The sequence below is a fragment of the Ostrinia nubilalis genome, chromosome 5, assembly GCF_963855985.1.
Source record: "Ostrinia nubilalis chromosome 5, ilOstNubi1.1, whole genome shotgun sequence".
NCBI lineage: Eukaryota > Metazoa > Arthropoda > Insecta > Lepidoptera > Crambidae > Ostrinia > Ostrinia nubilalis.
In genome coordinates, this window is record NC_087092.1 from 7,784,366 (window position 1) to 7,809,299 (window position 24,934).

The 24,934-nt window shown below is 41.1% G+C and overlaps 1 protein-coding gene and 1 long non-coding RNA gene across 3 annotated transcripts in view; one reads left to right on the plus strand and one right to left on the minus strand.

Moving 5' to 3' along the window:
- The window catches only part of LOC135071794 (uncharacterized), a 110,434-nt gene that overhangs the window by 7,062 nt on the left and 78,438 nt on the right, over positions 1-24,934 (plus strand). The window contains exon 2 of the long non-coding RNA XR_010257324.1: positions 5,929-6,024. This is a non-coding gene — a long non-coding RNA (uncharacterized LOC135071794). The remainder of the gene's footprint in view (positions 1-5,928; positions 6,025-24,934) is intronic.
- Positions 19,366-24,934, minus strand: part of LOC135071779 (5-hydroxytryptamine receptor) — a 55,152-nt gene continuing 49,583 nt past the window's right edge. For both annotated transcript variants that reach the window (XM_063965601.1, XM_063965600.1), the window contains exons 2-5: positions 24,426-24,505; positions 22,881-23,141; positions 22,230-22,473; positions 19,366-20,423 (exon numbers count right to left, since the gene is read on the minus strand). In XM_063965601.1, the coding sequence (XP_063821671.1) occupies positions 19,559-20,423; positions 22,230-22,473; positions 22,881-23,112 (1,341 nt within the window). In that variant the 5' untranslated portion in view covers positions 23,113-23,141; positions 24,426-24,505 and the 3' untranslated portion in view covers positions 19,366-19,558. The remainder of the gene's footprint in view (positions 20,424-22,229; positions 22,474-22,880; positions 23,142-24,425; positions 24,506-24,934) is intronic.

The window sequence follows — 24,934 nt, forward strand, 5'->3', positions numbered from 1 at the left end:
CAGTTTCTTCCTAGTCGCCTCGTCGGCGACATTCATTTCGGTGGGGACCCAGCGCCATTCTTGGGGTTCGGAGTCTTCTTGGATCTCTCCCAACCTTACTTGCACGTACTGTCGCTCGAGCTTGGCGCCATTCTTTATCCAATGCAGGACAGTGCTGGAGTCGGTCCAGTAGAAGGTCCGGCTGAACCGCAACCGATGTTCTCGCTTCAGGGAGACCGCGAGTCTGGTTGCGATCACTGCTGCCTGTAACTCCAGCCTTGGGATAGTCTGGGTCTTCTTTGGCGACACTCTCGCCTTGGAGGCGAGCAGGCTCACCCCGGCGCCTCCGTTCTTCTTTGGGAAGCGCGCGTATGCCACTGCTGCATAACCCTGCTCGCTCGCGTCGCAAAACATATGTAGTTCGCCCTCTTCCGTTTCCCGCAATTTATCGTACTTCCTTTGGATTTTAATCTCCGCCAATTGGTCGAGCCTGCCGAGCCAAATCTTTATTTCTTGGGCTTCAGGCGCATCCAGTTCTTGGTCCCAATCAATTTCTGACTTCCACACATCTTTTAATATAATCCTTCCAGTCAGTATGTGCGGACTAATTAGTCCCAGTGGGTCATAGAGAGACATTACCAGACTTAGTGTTTGTCGCTTGGTTGGTATCTTCATCCCGTCCTTGATCTCGGCTGGCACCCGTGCCATCCTTGTGTTGAACCCTATCTGGTCTGTAGCAGGGTGCCAGATCATGCCCAGTGTTTTGTCGGGGGCCTCTGGTCTATTTGTTAAGATGACATCCTCTTCTCGAGCTAGCTCTTCGACCGGCAATGTTTTTAGCACTCCTGTGGCATTGCTGCTCCAACACCTGAGGTTGAAACCCGCTCTTTCGTTTACCGAGTTGACTTCTTCAGCAACTTCACTCGCCTCTTCTTCTGTTTTAAAACTATCTATATAGTCATCCATGTAGTGACAGTGGGTGATGGCCCGATATGCTCTGGGGTGCTCCTTTCTAAAAGATTCGGCGTTATAGTCTCGCGCACTGTGTGCTAAAAAGGGGGAGCAGTTTGCGCCAAATATTAACCTCTTGAACTGATATCGCTGTAGCGGGTTCGTTCGATCCTCCCCCCGCCACAGGAAAGTCAGCGCAGGCCGGTCTTCCTTTCGAACCTGCACTTGTAAGAACATTTCTGCGATGTCAGCGGAAACTGCCACTTCTTCCTCTCGGAAGCGGTACAAGATGCCGGGTAAGTCTTTAAGACGGTTAGGCCCCTCCAGTAAATAATCGTTCAGGCACCGTCCGTCGCTTTGAGCTGCAGCGTCAAAAACCAGGCGTATCTTCTCTGGTTTGTTCAAATTTGCCGTCGCGAAATGCGGAAGGAACCACCTCTTTTCTTCTTCTAGTCGTGTCACGGGTTCCACATATCCTTTCTCTATTAATCTTCTTATTTGCAGCTCGTAACTTGATTTAAATGTCGGATTCCGGTCCATCCGCCGTTCGAGGTTCACGAGTCTCTTCAGCGCCTCCTTGTAGCTTGGAGGTAGGGTAACATTTCCTTCTTTCCAGGTTAACCCTACCTCGATGCGCCCGTCTGGCGTTCTGCGCACTGTCTCTCTAAACGTTGATTCGGCCTTCTCCTCGGCGGGCTTGGTGGCCTTCCTCACACCCACACCGAGCGCCTCCATTTCAAAATTCCAAGCCACTATCTTCTCTAGGTTGTCCACGATGTGGAGCACCGTTCCACCGTTCTTCTTTATCATCCTGAACGGCAGGATCCCATGGACCGCCCATCCCAGCGGAGTCCTAGTTGCCGCTGGCTCGTGCTTTGCTCCTCGTCTCACGTCGGTGGCCACGAGCAAGTCCCAATGATCGGCCCCTATTAGGACCTGTGGCTTCGCCTTTCCATAGGTCAGACCTTCAATGTCTTTTAAGTGCGGCTACTTCAATACACGGCCTGGTACTGTCTGAGGTGTCAGCTCGAAGTTCTTTATCGTCCTCAATACCAGCTCGTGCTCCTCATTCTCGAACCGACCCTTTATGTTTAACTGTACCTCGCGGCTGGCCTCCTCTTTCGTTGTCGCATTGACCCCCTTGATGGTTATGGGCCTCGGCGTCCCGCCCTTGGTTAGCGACTTCGCTAGGTCAGCGTCTATCAGTGAGACCGTAGCGCCTTCGTCCAGAAGGGCGTAGGTCCTTACCTCTCCTAGAGGGCCTCGCAGGGTCACCGGACACATCTTTAAAAGTACCTGCCGATCCGTAGTTGCGGTCGCAGTCACGACGGTCTCCTGCACAGGCGTAGTTCTCCGGTCCGCGTGCAGCAGGTGGTGATGAGGTCTAGCACAACGATCACAAGCACGGGCTTTGCAGTTTTGCCGTCTATGAGTGGACACTAGGCACAGGAAACACAATCGGCACTTCTTTATCAGTTCCCACCGATCCGAATCACTTTTGTCTTTGAACCGATCACAGTCCGGCACTACGTGATCTCCACCACAACACACGCACTTTATTTGTCTTTTATTGTCACTAACTTGTCCATTATTGTCATTGCGTGCGGTCGTTTCACTCGCGTTATATATTCGCGCACTTTTCTTCACTGGCGGCTTCGAAGTTGAGGCTTGCGTTCCGGAACCGGAGGCCATCGGCGTATAGGAGTACATCATCGCTTTGTCCGCCTCTTCCATTAGAAAGCGAGACAGTGCTACGATTTCTGGTTCCCCCGGCCGCTTCCTGTCCGCTGCGAAGTCACACCACCTCGTCCGTGTGTGAGGATTGAGCTTCTCAATGACATCCCTCGCCAACATAGGATTCATCAAATATCCACTGTTATCGATATTCTGAATAATCGACACAATATTCTGGAGCTTGATAGCGAACTTGTTGAGATCCATTGCTGCGGCTCCTGGTTTCGGCAGATGTCTGATCTCTTCCAGCGCATGATCTATTATGTGCTCTGGCCTTCCATAGTACTGGTATAACGTTCTCACTATCAACACTGGATCTGCTGCAGTGTAAAGTAGAGCCGCGACGACCTCTCTGGCCTCTCCCCTTAAACTTGACCGCAGCTTTGCTAGATTGTCGGCCGGTGTTCCCTTCGTTAGAATCCCGGAATCACGGATCGCCGCTCAAAACGGAAGCCATTCCGTTGCTGCTCCGCTGAATATTGGCAATTCCTGTCTGCCCGGCCGATATGCCATATCTCTGATGGCTTCTGCTAGTTGCTCGATAGCGCGCCCGCTGCTTCTTTGACGTTCCCGCGCAGGCGTCCGCGTCGGCGATCTTGAGTAGCGCCCCTCATCGGGGGGCTCCCCCCGTGGCGCACCCGTATCCTCAACACGCGTCGTTGTTGTCGCGGTCGCAATCGGCTGCTCGCGTAGCCAGCCTTCGACCCGCTCGTGTGCGTGGTCGCCGGTTTCGCTCGCAACTCTCTCTTCTTCTTGAATGTCTTCGATCTCGGCGGCCAAACGTTTCTTTATAAGGTCCGCTTCGAGTTCAAGTTCCTTCTTTCTAATCGCAGCCAACCGTTCCGCTGCCGCGATCTCCGCTGCTCTTATTCTGGCGGTCGCACTTGAGGTTGACCTCACTGATGGCGCACGTATGGTCACAGTTCTTGGCACCTCTGTTCGTGAGGGTTCTCTTTCTTGCCCCTCTCCTCTCGGGGGTTCCATTTCTTGACCCTCTTCTCGTAGTGGTCCAGTCGAAGGTGATTGCGGCGGCTCCGCGAACGTTCGCCTCAGCGTGGCTTGTCGCGTTCTCGGCTGCTCCTCCGCGGGTTCCCTGCCGTCTTGGCTCCGGGTAACCACCATAGTTCCAGTTGATGATCGGGTTCTAAGTGCTCGTAGTCCGTAGGGTTCCAACTATGACCCGCTTCCTTACGTTCCGGTTTCCAAAGTCCGGGTTCCGTAGCTCGGGTTCCTTAGTTGGGGTTCCGTAGACCAGGGGTTCCGTAGTCCGGGGTTCCGTAGACCAGGGGTTCCGTAGTCCGGGGTTCCGTAGTCTGGGGTTCCGTATTCTGGGGTTCCGTAGTCCGGGGTTCCCTACCCCAGGGTTCCGTATTCCAGGGTGCCGTAGATCCAGGGGTTCCGTAGATCCGGCTCGAAGGACCAAACTGTGCACGACCGCCCACTGTTGGGATCTGAAGTAGCCGCTTGGTGTGTCGGTGCGTGCACTGGGTCTGATCGGCGGAGCTCGAACCGCCAACCGTTCATCGATAGTTCTTGATAAATAAAAACGCAATGGACTGTATAGCTTCTTTAATCACTTCACAAATTCACAAATCTTCACTTAACACTATGTAGGTCCTGTCCTTAAGTCTAGAACTACACTACACTTTGCCCGTTCGAATAGGGCAACCGCGTCGCGTTTAGGAGGAGCTTAGCTCGACTCGCACTTATTCCGATTTCTCTGCACTGGACTGACTGGATTCACGAACTGACCTGACGAACTGACTAACTGCGAACTAAACGAACTGACTTGACGAACTCACCATTTTGGGCTTCTTATGTCTTGTCTGAGAGCGAGGGTTTAGTCGCGGCAATCGCCCATAATCTACACCAATCGCTATGCCCGAATGTAGGCTATCTCTCTTTCAAACCCTCCCTCTCAGACAGACGCGTCCGTGAGCGCTCACATGCCTATCTCGCTCACTCCTAACCGATTCCCTATCTTCTTATTCTTAATTATCTGTTTTCCTTAATTAATATGTGTCCTCTTTATTATTTTCATGTAAAAAGTAGTACATAGGTTTCGTCTTTCCTTATATATTACAATTTAACTTAGTCCTTAATAAATTACATCTTCTATAAAGAATTATTCATCATTTACTATCTTTACTTACGTAACTTACATAATCGGTTATTATTTCCATAAATTATATATCAAGCTATTTAATATTATTACAGAGACCATCAAATACATGTTAAAACCTTAAATATTCAATAATTAACATACAAAACATACACATTTACAGTTTACGCGCAACGGTGTACGCATTCGTTCGCGCCACTATTTCGCCGATTTCCTCCTTCTCGGCGAGTCGTCCCCAACAATAGGTTTTCAGTAGCCTATATTTCAGTCAAAACGATATCCGTTATTTATAATATAATGAATAGTACCCGTCTAAGTAAAGGCAGTAGCTAGTTTTCAATAAAATAAGTATGTGACAATACTGACAATCACCTCTAATAAAATACGTGACAAATTTTTAAGTAGCATAATAAGCTTAAATAATTATAAGCGCCATCGAGGCCCACTAAGCAAAGATTATATCGTTTTCTTTATGCGCAAGTCGTTAGCATGTTGATAAGAGATTGTAAATAAAAATACCATTTAAAATTAGGTACCTTAAACAGATAATGGCTGGTAAAATAGGCTTTATACCGTAATACTTAACGACTCCCATTAATGGCAGGCATTATAATGATACACTGAGCGCTTTCAGTGTTTATGGTCCGTTATGGGAAAATCTATTAGAGTCCCTTTCCGCAGTTTGTTATCTCTGGCCTGGTTTTTGCATTAATTAAATTCATTGTTTTAACGAAACCAAATATTTCTTAAGTACAAAAAGGTACACATGTGCTTTTTGGATAAGTAAAGTAAGAGCCTATGTTCGCATTTGCATTTCAAATGTTAAGTAGGTAAGTAGATGGTGCTTAAATTCTGAAAGTCCTTGTTGAAAGTTGTCGTGTTCTTAGGTTCTATATGCCTCTTTTGACTTTATAAAGTATAAGTAGGTAGGAGACAGAAAAATCGAAAAGTTGATACGAGCTCGGAATACAAAATGCGGAAATTTTAAGTGTTAAGTTACAAGGATGCTAATCTCAGATATAAATCTGATGGAATAAGCATAGGGCCCTTAACGGGCAGCGCTATCAGTGGATTTATTGCGCCGTCCTCCAGCTTTACGAGTTACGACCGATCTAATGCTATCATGTACATTGTTTTTACAGCCGTCACGCCCGTAAGCTGGGCCGTACACTTGGACACCAGTGGCGGCCACGAAGAGGCGACTTGTGGCTACCACTACCTACTTGCAGCCGTTAAAGGTATGTTTTTCCATTTACGCATTATTTACTAATCTCAAATTGACGAAGAAACTTATTGAAATATATACTTTATACCTATTTCTAAGTCTAAGTAATCCATTACTCCAGGTTTAAATGCTGAAGGATTCGAATCCTAGGTACAGGAGCCTTGTCGACCGGTGTCTGAACGACTATGCTAGGTAGCCAATCAGTTGTATTTTTAGCATTTAATAAGGCGCAGATTAAGCATAATGTTCAAGTGTCTGTATCCGATTCAGGATAATAATTACTGAAGAAAATAATTCGCTAGTTGTAGCCGGGTATGGTGGCTTGACATAAACGTCTATAGAAGTTAGTGGCGGCTACTTTATGACTCCAGTGTGCGGCAGCGTTAAGCAGGCCACTAGTTTAGCCACGCGCAAATTTTAATTGGAACATGTCTTTGCAAAACTAAGCGGCTTACTGCGGTCAAATGGCTTTAGGAGTTTAGAGAAAATTGCTTTTTGAATATATTACAGATTTTACATTTTACTAACGTAGAACAAGTTGCTAAGCGTCGTTAAGATTTTAAGCAGATGTTTACAAACCTTTGAGATACGTATTTTCTGGTTAGGTCCTTTTAATTATTTCAGTTATTTTTTGGAAGTGAGACATTTAATGGCTCATAAGAAAATTAAGACAATAATGATAACCATAACATATTCTACTTCTTAATGTGCACACAAAACTTTACATCTGGTTTTAAATGATAACCTAAGTATTTCTAGTTTTTTCAGAGTCCAATAATTGTAAACTTAACTTCTATGTCTGTAACCTTGAGGGGTGTGATTACAAAACTGGTTTAAATTGCTGAGTTCTTGATTCCGGTCACAAATCAAGATTAGAATTCAATTAAACGTATTACAGTAATCACAGCAGTTCGCCTGAGATCGGGCCCTGACTTAAACGCTCTAGCTAAATTCACGAGCCAACTCGAGCAAGCTAGGCACTCGCTCTTAATTGTGAGAGTTTTCACTAAAAGGTCAATGTGGTACCTATACAGGGTGTTAGGTAAATGGGTATATGAGCCGACACTAGCCCATGTTAACATGTTCATATAAATGGTATGGTGAAGTCAGAAAATTGATATCTTCATTTTAATTATTTTATTTTTCATACAAATCGTATTTCATAAAATTTATTTTGTATGAAAATAAAAAAAAATAAAATGATCATATAAAATTTCTGACTTCACCATACCATTTATATGCCTATGTTAACATGGGCTAGTGTCGGCTCATATACCCATTTACCTAACACCCTGTATACGACTAAAGGTGCTACTACTATCATATTAGAACATCTTATGTAAGTACTCACTACACTAGTTTCCCATGAATACTTACTGGTATAAACACTGCTGCACTGTAATCGAAAAGGAAAAAATAAATAACCCCCGTATAATGAAAACGTTAGGAACATTATTATTGTAACAATCATCTCTTAATTAATTAATAGCAATCAAAGAAAAACCTTTAATTGAGATAATTTTCCTGAAGGAAATTCCACTTATTCTCAATGAAAGTTGATAGAGAAGCGTTGTCTGTCTTTCCCCCCCCCCCCTGTTTTTTTGCCCGTAAGAGATGGCTCTAGCTAGTAAGAGAGATAGGAGACTAGGAGACTATCTCGAAATCGGACGTTGTTTGCGACAACGGTTATTAGTTAATGGACGGGCCGAGCGGGCAAGGGCACCACTTTGTATGGACTCTGGAAGTGCGCGAAACGATATCGAGTTACACTGCATTCTGGACCTGATTGCAATCTAAATTCACTTCCATGTATGTATCTTTGTTTAGTGTCGGTTTTTACTTTTTGCACAATGGAAGATTTCTTTCCAGTAATAAGTTAAGTTCACATGGTTTAGAAAACATTTTGTTTACATTTTTATAGAGACGTAGGAGATCAAAGTTTAGATATTAAGCATGTTGAGGTTGTGTCTTTGATGATGGCATGAAAAGATAACAATAAGTTTCAAATTGCTTGAAATATGAACCCTGTTTTAATCATTTTATGTAACCCTCATAAATATGAATACGCTTACTCATTTGTGTGAGATAAAGTTGAGGAAATAATGTCATCACAATCACCTCGTGTGGGGAATATAAGCCGTACTCGTTCACGGATGTAAGCCGTATTAATTGGATTCTGAGCTTTGTAGGAAAAATGATTGATCCGATGGGATACCGCCGACATTTCGCAATAAAGGAATGTGAATAATGTACAGCTGAAAAATGAGGAGGTTCTGAATTCAGTTTTCTTAATGTACCTAACTCTTTTCGCATTATGTAATTTCTAGACATGCAATTTATATTACGAGTAAAGTAAAGCCTTACCTTTAAAGTTACTTATTTCATTTGAAACCCCAGATACGGACACACGACTCGTGTGTACCTACCTCCTACACGACTTTCATTTTTCGAAGCATATTTTTCTACTTTTACTGACAAAGAGTTACAACTACTGCTGTGTTATTTTACTTTATTCGTAAAATTGCAAAACCTTGGGCTTGACAACAACTATAAATTTTGAAAACAGAAGGGGTTGAAGGTAACAATATAATAGGATTATCGAAGTTATACACATTATGATCACGGATATCGTTACATTTATAGGTAAAAACCGATTCCAATCTCCGGGTTGAGCTTAGATTAAATGTCAATATTTCTCTGTCGATACAGGCCTCTGCAAACGCCACGTTTACCCTGGGGTGTATAACAAATATTTGTGTCAATTTCTTTATAGAAAACGCTTACTCAGCTAACGGTAACGTCAGGTGGAAGTTTTAGGCTGAGTTGCACTTGCGCTGTCTTTCTTAAGTACTTTAGCTTTAACAAACTTCAAAAATATGTTAAACTCACCTGCAAAAAGCACCTGTTATCGCTATAGTTACGGTTAAAGTTCGGTGGTGCAACTCAGCCTTAATCATTTTTGTAGCAGTGAACTGTCTTTATCATCACATCCCAAAAGTACAAAAGCTTTTTATAAAAATATACCTACCTATAATTGGTCAAATATATTATGGCGCATTTGGAATATACGGATGATTGTTATCTTTAATTATTTATAGATCGCAGCTTTGAACGTTAAGCGTTGTCGTAATATCTTTAGAAGATTTCTTCACGGACTGTACCTAGGTACTCTTATTAATTAAAAGTCAATTAGTAGCTTCATACAAAATGCATTTCTTTTTCAAATAGCGGAGCTGCTGCTCGGGCGAAATCTCAGTTTTCATCTCTTTTTAAAAACGGGATGTTGAGTGCGCGTTGCAATATTGCACGCTGCGATGTCGATGGAAAAATGTCTTGCAATTTTATGCACTTTTCAAATTTTCCAGACACCGCTGCAGTCGTTAACATGCTTTACATTTTAGGATGGCGGAAATTGCTGCTGCAAAACTGTTTCGGTTTATTAAGAGCCTCTGAAGTTTAATACGAATAAGTAGAATATTTTGGAATTATCCCTCATTTGTCGGCCGTTTGGTGTAGTGGTTCAGAACGGACTACTATGCCGAGAGGTCCCGGGTTCGATACCCGGCCGGGCAGAAATTGAAATGATGAATTTTAATTTCTGTGACGGGTCTGGGTGTGACTATGTATAATATTTATGTATTTAAAAAAAAAAAAAAAAGTATATAAGTAGTATATCCGTTAAGCTAGCACCCATAACACAAGCATTAAGTTGCTTACTTTGGGGCTAGCTGGCGCTGTGTGAAATTGTCCAAAGATTCATTATAATTTAGTAATGGTTGTTTAGTTACATTTGTGTAAATGGTTCATGAGGGTTTCATATTTTTTCAGACTCTATCATTACATGATTCGAATTAATAGACTTGCCAAATACGAGTATCATTCCCTGGCCATTGGTTACGTTCTGTTGGCCCCATAATTTTCTAAAAAGCTTAATAGAAGAGACAATATGATAAATTAGCAAAACCCTTCATTAGAGCTTTTGTACCTAGGTATGAAAATGTAAATTAATTTATTCAAATTAATGTTTATTCGCCACTTCCATCATAGCGGCATATTTTTGACTAAGCTTTGCAAAAGCATGCGAAGATAAATTAATTAGTAGCGGGCTGCGGATAAACAAAATGGCAGCAACTTCTAACAGGGCGCTTTCAAATGCAAATATGAGTTTCAGAAAACATGAAAACGCAAAACATGAAAGAACAAACCTTGCTGTTTCGTAATTAAAGTCTATAGAAAAAGAAGGTTAAGATAGTCTGGTAGGCAAGCATAAGTAATCATTTTCGTTACTTACTACTTATACTTTCGTAAGCTTTACTTTTCATTTCAACATAGAAAACCATTTTCAGAAATTAATATCAATTTGTGTTCAAATTACTTGTTTACTACGTTTTCATAGGAGTCACTCAAAATTAAGGATTGATGGTGAAAACTGGCATTATTGACTTGCAAGCATAATTGCATCTACGTATACTTAGGTAGTACATGCAGATTGTAGAATCTGCGTAAGTTTAAAATATATTGTATAGATAAAAGAGAAAAAGTTTTAGGTAAGTATAACAACTTTACAAATTCGAAAAGAAACGTAGTTGTGTTGGGGTGGCAAACAACTAACCCAACACTAATCCGCGACAAAGTAGCAGGCAATCGCTATTGATTTATTGAGGCAATTCCATGGTACCAGCTTCTAAAGTCTCAACTAAACTTGTGGTACTAAATACTTTTCTCTTTAGTAGTTTTTCTGAAGGTTGACTGAAGAAAACAGCGGTAAAATAGTTTCATTATTCGGTATTTCAAATTGTAGTGATTTTTACATGTTTTCTACAAAAAATATACCATACCTTTTGTACTATATTTTTGTGTGTAATAAAGCTTTAAATAATATTGAATAATACATTTCGAGAATGAAAGAACTTTAGAATTCGTTAAGGAAAGCTTTCCAAAATATTTACGTCAAATAATTTTACAGAACTTGTTCAAACCAGAAACAAGTTTCCGCTTGGTTAAGCAAGTTATGTTTCTGACATCGTAGTTTCGCGAAAATTTGTATACTATTTCTTGTGGATGACATCTTGGCTCCTTGGCGAGCTACAAGGACTACTCGAATGCCCCACTTGCCGCACGAACCACTAGCACTCGCGTACTATTGACAGATTAATGTATGTGCCAGTTATGCCACAAACGGACACGGCTGAAGGGAAAACTAATAAATCTCCGAGATAGCATTTTAATATCACATTTATGAGAAATTTATGGGACATTCGCAAACGCGGCAGAAAGGGGAATGGTTGATTTAAGTGCATTTGGATATTTGCTTAGCGCTGGCGTAGCCGCGGTGTTTGATTAATTTACTGCCGACGGTTATATTTGTATAGCTTTAATAAAAACATTTTATAGCCAATCAAAACATAGCATTATGAATAAGTTATAATTATAATGAACCTTGTTCAATTTGTACCAAAAGTCTAACTGAACGTCAAAATAAAAAGAATCTTACAGAGTTCTCAGATATTTTTGTCTTTTAAAGGTATAGCCCTTTCAGGGCTCTTACGTGTTTTTTCTTTATTAGGTACGTTACAAACTTTGTTTCATTACATTTTCGTAGCTAACTGGCTTAATCAAATCAGACCTTCAAACATAGTTACGACCACCTAGTGGCCGAGTTAGCTCTTTTATTGAACTTCTGCGACATTAATGACACTCAACGGGGCCAAAAATCCTACGATAACAGTAAATTTATATTTATAATGTATAAGTACGTAGACATGAGGGTGCATTAATCATTCCACGCTCAACTCTATTATATCATGCTTGGGACCGGAGCAGGCTTCCGGAGCCAGAAAAATTACATACATTTAGATTATGCCCTAGATTAAATAAGGGCTGCTCTAGATAAAAGTGAATCTGTATTTTTACTGAATGTTGGAATGTAAAAGCACTTTTCGGTGTTACACAAGAGTTAATTATTAAAAAGGCTAATAGAACCAGTAATAAACCGGAGCGAACGCAAAAAATATATCGCATAAAATAGAGAGACCCGAGACCCTGTTAGAGCACACTATAAATTAGTGTCGTGACACGTGTTTTAATAAAAGTTTCGAGACAGCTGCTCCATCAATCAACGCCCTAACCTGTTGCTGACCATTAAGACTTGTCGACTGTCTTCCCCAGCGCGGACCCTTCACTTTTATTCAGGTATAAATGGTGTCATATTTCAATGCCCTTCGTCCCCAACCGGTAATTAGCGGTTCTAATTTACTGCGGATCATTGGCAGCTCGCCAAGAGCCGCAAGCCTATCCGTAATTAACGAGGACACTCATCATTCACTTTTCGTTATCGGTTTAACAATAACAAGTTAAGTCTTAAATCGTTTCGCTGGAACAGTTTCGTAAAGCCACTTACCGATAGTGCACTTTCGCGGCAGAGCAATTGCCACCGGTAGTTAAACTGAAAGATAATGCTTTTTAATTCCTGGAAAAGGTCAGTCGGGTTCCAATCGATATTCCATTGGAGGAGGCACAAATGCTTTGTGGTCGTGATGGAGGAATCAGGAGCGCTCGCGGCGAGTCAATATGTCTGTGTCGGCGGCGGGCGGCCGGGAGTGACCCCATGGTTATTTTTAGCTGATAGAGTAGCTTTATTTATCTCATATTTTTTAATAAATCTCTCAAAAAGGTCGCCATTTTCTATTGGTATTTCTTGAGAGTGCCTGAATATGTTAATCTGTGTTTTGGAACTGTTAAATAATTTATGAAATATCACAAATACAAAATCGTAATTTTCCAATCAATAGTTACAAGAAACGGTATTATGTAATTCCTAAGAGATGTAAGGAATGAAAACCAATTATGTTAACCCCGATGCAACATTCAACAACCACTAAAAGGAATAGCAGTCCGGCTAGCCTTGAAGATCTAACGACTCCCTCAAGGCCAGCCCAAACAACGGGTCAGCACTGTGCAAGGGCGAGGAGACTTTACGCCCGTATTCACAAACGATACTTACTTAAGTGAAGCAGCAAATCGAACGCACAACATTATAGAGCTCTGTGATTGGTTCGTGTGTGACCCTCTGCGTCCACGCCAGCGTTGCCAGTTCTTTTTTTCGCCAAGTCGGGACTTTGGTACTTTTTGAGTGAAAATAGCGGGATTCTTCCGTCAGAAGCGGGACATAGTAAAAAAACGTATATAATCAAAGGTTTTCAAATATTTATCTTTTTATTTGACTTAAAATTACGTTTACGTGACAATAGATAGCAAAAGTAGCCATAGAAAATGTATTTTAACAAAAAAATAATATTTTAAATCAGATTTACTCCATCGTTAAATTCGTCTTTAGAATAAAAAAAGAAAAAAAAAAAACAAAAATCGAAAAAAAAAAAAATTCTTTAAAATAATATGGCGTTTCAAACAATAGTCTGGTGAAGAGTGTCTCTCTCCGAAAAGCGGGACCGAGCCTGTCCCGCGCGGGACATTTAAATTTGATTTAAAAATCGGGACGTCTGGCAACGCTGGTCCACGCCCACTGTGAGACCTCATAGTGATAATTGTGAATACACCCGTATTCACAAATATAAAGCGATGTAAGTAGGTACCGATTATACCGACGACAGCAGATTAAGGTAGACACTAGCATTTTATGTTAGGTCTAGCGCTTAGTGCATGAGGTAGCGGCACGGGAGGGTGTTTTTGTAACGGCAAACGTCAGCGAGACTTCAGATTCCCTTCAGAATTCTATGCTTTGTTACTCGTATACCTCAATTTGATTTAAAAAAAAAATAGTCTTAATATGTGCTGAGAACGTCTGCACATAAAAAGAAATGCATGCATGCTTCGCTTGAAGTTAAGGTTAAACAAATCTTAATTATTTCAAAGAATAAGTACATTGAATATTGATTAAGTTTCGGAGAAAACACAGTTGATTAAACTTTTGTCAACCAGTCGCAGGTGTGCGACAAGTCATTTTTGTCACCTAACTTAGAAATTGATGGCCAAAGTTTTAAATTAATTTACAGATTGGACGTTTTATAAATTAATTAACTTTCGTCTTTTTCGCCATAGTAACAAGATCACTCCTAAATTGACAACGTTCTTTTTGTGAAATGCGCGAAGCACGATAAGAAAGACGTTTTATTATGTTTTCGAAATATTTCTACTGCAATGCTTATCTTTTACTTTTCTGTTCCAACAAAATGTTATCCTAACTCTTACAAGTAAATAGGTATTTTTTATGAAGGATTTAAATGTTAAGATTCAATAAAGTTTATGAAATAAGTAAGTACGTAGGTAGGGTACTGAAACTACTGAATAATCCTTTATTATGTAAGTAAAGTACATACTGCATATTAATATCGAGTTACCTATATTTTTTTGCCTGTTTGGGAATTGTTTGAAAAAAATATTTGCGGTAGAAAATAATGATCAGTTCGTTCTTCCTTGAACTTCCATAAAAGGGATGCGATCTACGTAAATGTTTGTTTACGAAGCGGCGCATAAACTTTATGAGTACTTATTCAGTCGTCAATATCGCAGGAATAAGTTCGCAATAGTTTTATGTGAACCTATAAAGATCCAGAATTAATCCAAGAGTTTATGGAAAGTGCTGTATCATTATTGCGGCTATTCGCATTATCCATAGTCTTCTAAAAATTTATCAAATAAGTATGATACGCTTTTAGATGGGTTTGCATGGGGATGCTGCGGGTGTACTATTAATATGCTACACACATTGACTGATACATGATCATCTGAAATATTCATCATTCATGTATTTATTGTACTGAGACTACAAACTTTGTACATTGTAGCGACAATGCAAATTACTATTGAAAATGTAGTCAGTCGGTATGAATTGTTACAAGATAAGGCTCCTCCTTAAACTAAGCCAAACGAAAGAAAGGTTCTAAAAACAGCGGCTGTGATAAATCATACAGCAATCATACAATCATACAAAAACAGCGGCTGTGATACATGATCATCTGAAATATTGATGAATATTTCAGATGATCATGTATCAGTCAATGTGTGTAGCATATTCATAGTACACCCGCAGCATCCCCATGCAAACCCATCTAAAAGCGTATCATACTTATTTGATAAATTGTTAGAAGACTATGGATAATGCGAATAGCCGCAATAATGATACAGCACTTTCCATAAACTCTTAGATTGATTCTGGATCTTTATAGGTTCACATAAAACTATTTTAATTCTCTCACATTGTATTATACTAGAACATTTGCAAGCAACAATAGCGAGTTCTGTCATGTCATTAAGAACACAATGTATAACTTTAATAATTTCCCCAAACACAACCCGAATTCTGATCAGTTGACTCCAAGTAGGAAATATCATTGTCAAAGGACTCACAGTCGCAAAGTTCGGCGCGCATCGTCGAGGGCCAACTTCCGAATGGGCAAACTCCGATGGCTGCGGAGTTAGGCAGTTTGTCATTATGTCACAGAGGCTGGCGCCCTCGCCAACACTTGCCACTCACTCAATGGACTGGAAAATTTACTTTTTGTTTCGTGCCGTTACACAGACACTGCCTCTGCGATGTAGATTCGTTGGCAATAGTTCGAGCCTATGTTCTCTGTTGACACACCAGCTGGTCAAAATAAAAAGAAAAGTTGCGTTGGCATTTAAAACTATATCTTTCGTATTTGCAGTAGATGTCCATCACAGGTATAATCTATGCTTTTATAGTTTACGTAAATATAACGTTACGTATAACAAATTCATCTTATGTAGGTACTGAAACTTTTAGCACACTCAAAATCAAACGATCATCATTATTTTGATCTACCTACATATAGTCAGTCCACTGACATCTAAGTAGGTAGGTATGTTCTTGAGGCCATAGGTCCTCCAATAAACTATTACAATTTAAAATTTTAATTGAAAATGTTATTTAAAATGAAAATTCAAATTCCACTTACATATTTCCACTATCGACGTCACTGCAAAAATATTTGAGCAAACGAGCAAATATATTTTCAATCAAATTTTCATCAATTCGGTTATTTTAGCTCAGAAACATCAATGAAAAACAAACGAAGCTCGTTTGTTTTAGTGCCATCCAAAGTTCGGCAATGCATTTAAATCCAAAGATAAACCTGCGTGGTCTGTTGCAGATCCGATACAAGCAGTCCTCGAGAATTAAACCACAGCTGTTTTTGCCGTTAATCTGTTAAGAGAGACACTCGTAAATACTGTATATTATTTCAATCTGCAGTATAATTTGCATATTTAACGAACGTAAGATAAAATGTAATGTAAATAATTTGCTCCCTTTTGTATTAAATAAATGTTACAACAAAGGGAATGCTATTTTTAACACAGAATAATATAATATTTTACAGCTGCTACTACTTTCTTCATCATGTTGATTGGTATGATTAGATAAAATGCTAATTTAAGGATAGGTAATGTAAAGTACACATTAAGATAGGCAGATAAATTAAGTAAGTAGGTACTATATGGTGGTATCTAAGAGTTGAATGATGTAATATTGAAGTTGGCTTAGTAAGATTCTAACCATTCTAAGTAAAAAAAAAATATTCTTATTATTTAAGTTAAAATTCTGTAAGTTAACTGAGCTACGAAAAGTAACGTAATTAAATTCTACCTGTTTCTATTAGTTTACTTAAAATCGATATTAGAAGCTTATTGGGGATTAGTTGCTCCTGTTGTAGTTTCGAAGTTGCGGGCACGTTCCGATCGTCTGCGGTCTAAGCGCCGTATTTGTTTTGTTTTGCAGGAAATAGATAGCCGCTTCTTTAATATAATAGTTTGTTTATCTTAGCAGGTATGAGCTTATATGGCACGTATTAAAACAAGTGCATTCTGCAATCCGTAGTTTCCGAGTGGATAAATTAAAAAACGTCTCTTTAATATTCAATAGTAGGTACTATGTAGTACTAAATCTTCAATAAAGTAGAGTTCCTTCAGAACGAAAAAATATATAGGGTTTTAAATACCAACTAAGTATAAAACTACACTCAGTTTTTTATTTTTTATTTTTTAGAATGTTATTGTCTAAAGATGTAATTATTGAAGTTATGTAATAGGCACTCGTATATGGTTGAAGTTTCTTACTGGAGAAGCCTTGACCTTTATGAGCATTTAGCCAAAGATTAATGAAGCCGTATTGACGGATACAATTTGGTTGCGGTTTTAATTTGCCCATACTTACTTACGTTGTATGTTCGATGTCACAGTTAATACCAAATACTTACGAAAAGCTTTTACCAAAAACTTTCTGCCGGCCCGTCCCCGTCACTCGCTGAAGTTTGAAGTTGTCTGGCCGTGATATATTTTGGTGGGAAAGGGACACTGATGCCACGCATTCGTGCAATCGTAAATTAACATAGTTTTGGAAACAGCTTTTGCTAACAATAAATAACTGCTGTTAAACTTTTGTTGGATGGCGTTTATTTAGTTTCCAGTTTTGGCCATCCTTTGTTTAATGCCTAGGGAATTCTCAAAAGTTTAACTATTAATTTATCACAGCTACACCACTGTACAATTTCGGAAGCAATAAAATGTTTTATCGAATTCGAATAAAGGAAAATGGTACAGTAATAACGCCAGTGACCGTAGACATATTTTAATATTTATTTAAGTAATCTTTCTCGATATAAAATCGAAATCGTTTAGTTACAACTGAAGAAATTTATGAAATGAATAAGTATTGAATGTAATTTTTACAGCTTTGCTTAGTAGGCACTTAAAGCTTAGGTAACATAAAATGTCTTAATTGGTTCTTAGTGTACGCAGCGTGTGAAATCCTTCAGCCAGAAGTAAGTGACAGTTAAATTTTGATTACTTTTTAAGTTCAAATATACTGCGCGACAAGTAAGATTGGCAGGTTAAATCATTAGTTCCTGGAGGCCGCAAATATAAGTTTGCCAGTTCAACCTAGTTTATGATTAGGAGATCTCGGCACGCGTTCACTCTTGACCGCATTTGCGCTTAACGTATAAATTACAAACTAGTGTTCGCAACTAGAGAACGCAATTTGAAAGTTATTGAGAAATGTTTGGTTCATGTTCTTGATTATCTGAACGTGTACAAAAATATTATTGCTTTTTTACCACTTGAATTTCGGTATCACTTAAGTATAAGTTACTAGAATATTATCTTCGGCTATGCCTGTAGTGGAAATGTTAAGTTACGGTTGCCTAGTACCTAATTAGATACAGACTTTCAATTTCAGTTTAACCCTCATAAGATTTTTATATGTTTTATGGAAAATTGGTCTGTTGTCTTCTTTATAAAATAAAGAGCAATAAAATAAATAACTAAAGTCAAAAAAGTAGAAGTTACTTTCGCATTTACAATATTAGTATGCAAGTGTTCATTCGTTTCAACTGAATAACGTCCACTGCTGGACAAAGGCCTCCCCACAAAGACCGGCCATGCGCCGCCCGTATCTAGGCACCTCCCGCGACCTTCACCAGATCGTCGGTCCACCTAGTGTATTCGTATGCAACTTTTTTAATATTTAAGAGGAATTTAAGCAGATTTCTGCTGAAAGAAATTAATAACAAGCTACAGAAAAAATATCGAATTCATGGGGTGTCGCGACCTCAAGTCAACAAGTACGTACAGTAAAGAAATACGGATTCGCCATCCTTAACTAAAATAGAACACTTTAGTCTAGACAATAGGATACCTACAATTAATTGTCCCTGGACACGTAGCATGTGTTGCTAATGAAGTTAGAACTAAAATAATTACTGAAATAAGGATTTGTTTAGGATTACTTAAGGGATGTTTTTTTACAGGAAAGTTTCTTTAGAAGTTGGAACATTTTGCTAATTAAATATGAACACAATTCTATAAAACTTATATAACTTATTCTTCCCTACAGATATCATTCATCTTTATCATTAGGTATATCAAGAAAAAATATCGTCTTTTCCCGCAAATAATGATCGGTTTTAATGGGACGTTAAAGATATGATGGGCATTTCATCGTCAAATGATACTTATTTCTTTAACGGGCATTAAAATGCAGTCTTCGTAAAATCTTTATCTGAATTTGAGAATAAACACTTGCAAACAGTAAAAAACCTTATGTAGCTAAATTTTAAGTATCCATAAAATATTATGTTACTGTAAAGTGACTTCTATACTGAAATGTGAACTCTAGCCCGCCATATTATTTTCTTTAAATAAATACCTACATTGACTTCCTAACGTTCGACTTGCAAGCGAAACTTTTTAATGGATTTAGTTTCGGTCTCGCTTCGAGTTGAGAAAAACTTTGAATAGGACGAAATCTGTCTTGCCCAAATAACCTTTTTTTCTAATTGTTATGTGCAGGCGGAGGAGGAAGTGAAACCACAATAAATAAAGAGAATTCATAATTTAATCACTAGACAGGTAATCGTATTCACATTCATCACGTACAAAAAATAAAGGGGTGTAAATATATCTCTGAAAAATGTAACAAGGTAACATAATGTCGAGCTAGACGAGGTCAGTCGGGTAGGGGCTCGGGGCTCGGGCTAGGGGGCCGCGGGGCTGGCGCGGGGGGCGGGGAGCTACGGGGGCGCGCGGCGCCGGCGCGCGCGGCGCCCGCACAGCAGCCGCTGGAACGCGTGCCGGAACTCCGGGCTGAACACGGTGTAGATGACGGGGTTCAGCGCCGAGTTGAAGTAGCCCAGCCACAGCGACAGCGACGTCAGCACCGGGCTCACCTCGCAGTCGCACGTCGGAACTAGAATAGCCAACACGAAAAAAGGAAGCCAGCACGCTACGAACGCGCCGGTTATTATTGCCAATGTTTTCGCCGCCTTTCTTTCCCTCTTGGAATCGGCGGCTTCTTTCGGCTTGCGCCGCACCAACGTCGGGTAGTAGGCGGCGGCGACGGCGCCGTAGCCCGTCGTGGGCGGGTCCGCCTCGAGGCCGTTGGCGCAGGATTGCTTCTCGGGGCTAGTGTTGTTCGACGACACATTCGTGAAACCTGTTGTGGTCGTCTCCGATATCGTCGGCAGCGGCCTGCCGATAACGGCGACCACGGCGGCCGCGATGCCGCCGCTGCCGCCCGCGGCGACCAGCGCCCCTCCGGACGGCACGGGCGGCGGCCCCACGCCGCCTCGCGCCGTCGCGCCTCGCCGCCGACGTATTCTTTTTCTGGCAGTTTGGTATATTCGCCAATACAGTATAAGTATCACTAGTACTGGCACGTAAAACGACGAAGCCGTCGCAAATATTTGATAACCGACGTCCTGACTCACGACACACCGCAAGTCTTCGGAAACGCGTCGGTTCCAATCTGGATCTTTCCAACCCAGTAAAGGCGCGATACATACGAGGAAACTGACGATCCATACGCATGCTATCATTATACCCACCCGGCCCGCCGTTCGTGAGTGAATGTAGTCGATGTTGGTCACAGCCCGGTACCTGTAAGAGAAACAAATTGATAAAAAAGTGATGACAAAAAGGATAGTGCCAGGGCCTATAGACCAAGTGCTGCCCAGAATCAACCCATAGTGCATTTTGTTCCTCAGACCAATACTAATGTGTAAACCGAAGCGCACTGCAATCTATCCCTGGAGTTAAGAGAAAAAAAGGGTTTTGTTTTGAAATATTTTCATACAAAATATCATCGATGTATACGTACTACGCATAAGATTTCGTGATTTTGGCATTAAATAACACTCGCTATATTGAACTTAACCATACTGCATCCGTACACCTTACTTTAGTGCGACTTAGACATTCTTTATAAGCGATCTAGCGCTGTTGCAATAGTTTGGTTACTTGACAGAGTTCTCTATCCTTGCGAAAAATCAATTTATTGGTGTATTACAATCGATTTTTGAAGTTATTGTAAGCTAAAACTTCTTGCTCTATTTTGGAAATAATTAATTTCGGTCAACTAACCAAACTACTGCAACAGCGCTTGATCGCTTATAAATAATGTCGAAGTCGTACTAAAGTAAGGTGTATGGATGTAGTATGGTTAAGTTCAACATAACGAGTGTTATTTAATGCCAAAATCGCGAAATCTTATGCGTAGTAGGTATACATCGATGATATTTTGTATGTAAATAATTCCAAACAAAACTCTTTTTTTCTCTTAACTCCAGGGATAGATTTCAGTGCGCTCCGGTTTACAAATTAGTATTGGCCTGAGGAACAAAATGCACTATAGTTTCATTCTGGGCAGCACTTGGTCCAACCATACATGGATTGGCACTGTCCTTTGATAAAAAAAAAATCTGGTCCAATAAAAAACAATAAGTATATCGGAATCTTATTTACTCATTTGCCCTTTTTTGCATAAAAGTTCTCTACTGACCTATCAAGCGCAATAGCGACGAGGTGCAGTATGGAACAGCACAGCACGTCGCCGGAGGTCCACATGTCGCAGAGTTCGGGGCCGAGCGTCCAGCGCTGGGCCACCTCGTACACCGCGCCCAGCGGCATCACCAGGCACGCTACCAGCTATCCTCGTTCTATAGGTAAGACACAGAAGTTCGTTCTCTACTGACCTATCAAGCGCAATAGCGATGAGGTGCAGTATGGAAGCGGTGCAGCACAGCACGTCGCCGGAGGTCCACATGTCGCAGAGTTCGGGGCCGAGCGTCCAGCGCTGGGCCGCCTCGTACACGGCGCCCAGGAGTATCACTAGTTTGTTCCATAGGCAAGACACAGAAGTTCTCTACTGACCTATCAAGCGCAATAGCGACGAGGTGCAGAATGGAAGCGGTGCAGCACAGCACGTCGCCAGAGGTCCACATGTCGCAGAGTTCGGGGCCGAGCGTCCAGCGCTGGGCCGCCTCGTACACGGCGCCCAGGAGTATCACTAGTTTATTCCATAGGCAAGACACAGAAGTTCTCTACTGACCTATCAAGCGCAATAGCGGCGAGGTGCAGTATGGAAGCGGTGCAGCACAGCACGTCGCCGGAAGTCCACATGTCGCAGAGTTCGGGGCCGAGCGTCCAGCGCTGGGCCGCCTCGTACACCGCGCCCAGGAGTATCACTAGTTTGTTCCATAGGCAAGACACAGAAGTTCTCTACTGACCTATCAAGCGCAATAGCGACGAGGTGCAGTATGGAAGCGGTGCAGCACAGCACGTCGCCGGAGGTCCACATGTCGCAGAGTTCGGGGCCGAGCGTCCAGCGCTGGGCCATCTCGGGCACTGCACCCAGCGGCATCACTAGTTTGTTCCATAGGCAAGACACAGAAGTTCTCTACTGACCTATCAAGCGCAATAGCGACGAGGTGCAGTATGGAAGCGGTGCAACACAGCACGTCGCCGGAGGTCCACATGTCGCAGAGTTCGGGGCCGAGCGTCCAGCGCTGGGCCACCTCGTACACCGCGCCCAGCGGCATCACCAGGCACGCCACCAGCAGGTCCGCCACGGCCAGCGAGAGGATCAGCTGGTTCGCGGCGCTGCGCAGGTGCCGCTCCAGAAGTATTGCTGCTATCACGAATACATTACCTGGAGCAAAGCACGTATTATAGCCCTTCAAGGAGAGAAGTATAAGGACTTGCATAGATTCAAATTAGTCATTTAAAAATCTCTTTTTAGATTCTGGTGTGAACTTTGGTCATTAATGTGCTTTTAATATTTCGATATGAATTGGTAATTTAATAATAATTTACTGATGGTAACTAACTCGTTTACACTAAAAGTATTTATATGGCAGGAAATGTCTACGACATGCAGAAGTAGAAAATGTAACGGTGGCCTAAGACACCGGGCTACCAACCAAGTACAACAAAGAGTTCTCAAATGGCGTTGAATGAGTGGCGCTCCAATTCATATTATTCTACTGAGATTGATAACTTCTTGAAGAGATTGAGGTATCTTTACTTACAAGAAGCTAGTGCCGCGTAAGTACGTACCAACTACTGTAGCTAAAATTAGCAGGCCGAGTACTACGGCCTTGATGGCGGCGCGGACGAGCGCGGCGGGCGAGTCGAAGGGCGCGGACGCTCCCAAGGTGGCGTTGGACACGGTGACGTTCCACCCACTGGGATCCCACTCGGTGGAGTTCCACGTGAGGTTCTGCAGGGGGAGCCGAAGGTACAGCGCCTCCCACTCCAGCAGGTCATCGCGACCGTCCGCGCCCTCCATGCCCTCTCACCGCGACTCCACTCCAACTACTGAAGAAAGTAGAATCATGTTTACTTTCACAGAGACATAAACTTATATCTATAGTTACAGTCCTAAGTTAAAATAGTAATAGGACCTTTGTCAGAGACTGGTATCTGTACTAGGGTAGGTACCAAAGGCACCCAACCGATTAGTTTAATGTTTCGTAATATCTTATTTATTGCATAGGTTTGGAAACTACGAAGGTAAGTGGCAGTAGCATTTTAGCAGAGTTCGTTCGTGTCAGCCAAATGACGTCCACAGCTGGACAAAGGCCTCCACCAATGATTTCCATAACGACCGGTCCTGCACTGTCCATCCAGGTACTTCCCGCGACCTTCACCAGATAGTCTAGCAGAGTTAACCAAAGTTCAAAAAAATCATACGTTGCGATTGTGATCAACGATGCGGCCATAAGGGTGTGGTGTGTTGCTCTGCATATTAGGGTCTGTTAAGTTCGTCGGAATATATTTCTATGCAAAAATATGTGATATTGACACACGCCACGTTGTAATGACGCGTGATATTATGGAAATGTGTCACCGCAGTCGACAACGCTCGTCTGAGCCCGCTGAAAGAGATGGGATAAATTCCTACAGTAGGTAAGTAGGAATAATATTAGAAATACATATCTGCATAATTATAGAATACTTTCTAAAACTGGCTCTTGTACTTTTAAAAGTTGCTCCTGGCAAGTATAACTTAAATTGGCAATTCTGGTAAACTCTCAGCTCGTCTGACGCTGGCTCATAGCGTAAAAAATACTTGGAAAATGCCCACGGGGTAACATGTCTGTCGTTAGAGCAGTCGTGCGGCAAGTTCGTCGGTTCAAGACTCGGCTAATTGACATTTTCAAGTGAAAAAATTATGTTCAATTTCGTGAAGTCTAGGGACAGACAGGCTAATTGATACTTCAGTGAAAAATTATGTTCAATTTCTGTGAAGTCTGTAGGGGCAGGCTGTCAGATTGTAATTAGGTTGATAGATAGGCTCATGAATATTTATTACTAAACAAGAAAGTAAAAGCAAAAGTTGTCGCGTGTAGCAATTCTCTATCTTCCCGCTATAATTCTCTTAAGACTGATAGATAAGACAGTCTCAAAATTTTGGATAATTTTAACCACGAGGAATTAAATTGTCTTAAAATATATCCAGAGCTTCGTATAAACTGTATTAATTGTGAGGTCTCCTGGAATATTTGTTTAAAGGAGTTCAACTCGAGTGTACTTTCGGTGTTAAACAATAAACAAGCGGGTTTCAAATGACAAAGCACCTAATTAGCAGTTGGTACTTACCGTTCGTGTTGTATTTTCGGTAGAGTAAATTCAGCGCTCGACCCATCATTCTTATTTTAATTTATTGCTTGCGTTACAATCTGAAAAGAAAAAGTATGGTTATTATAATGGAATGACATAAATACTACGCAAGAGCAATATAGGTAGTAACATTATCTTCTAATAAAAATTTTGTATCACTTTCTATTTTAGTTTGTATCACAGTGTTTGTAACAAAACTCTCCGAAATAGCTTGACCGATTCTTATAGTGATATCTGAGAATAGGATGTAAACTATTTCTCATACCACTAAGTGATACGGGGTTTTCACGCGTCTAAAGTCGCGGCAAAACTAGTTTTATAGTATTGGGACTCTACATTCATGTTAAAAATTGTTTCCAAATATTTCGTTATTGCAACAATCTCAAATATAAATAACTTTCTGAAACATTCAACTGAAACATAAACAAAGAGTTATTGATCGAATTTGAAATAAAAGGCAATTCAAAATATTTTATCCGGCACTGAAT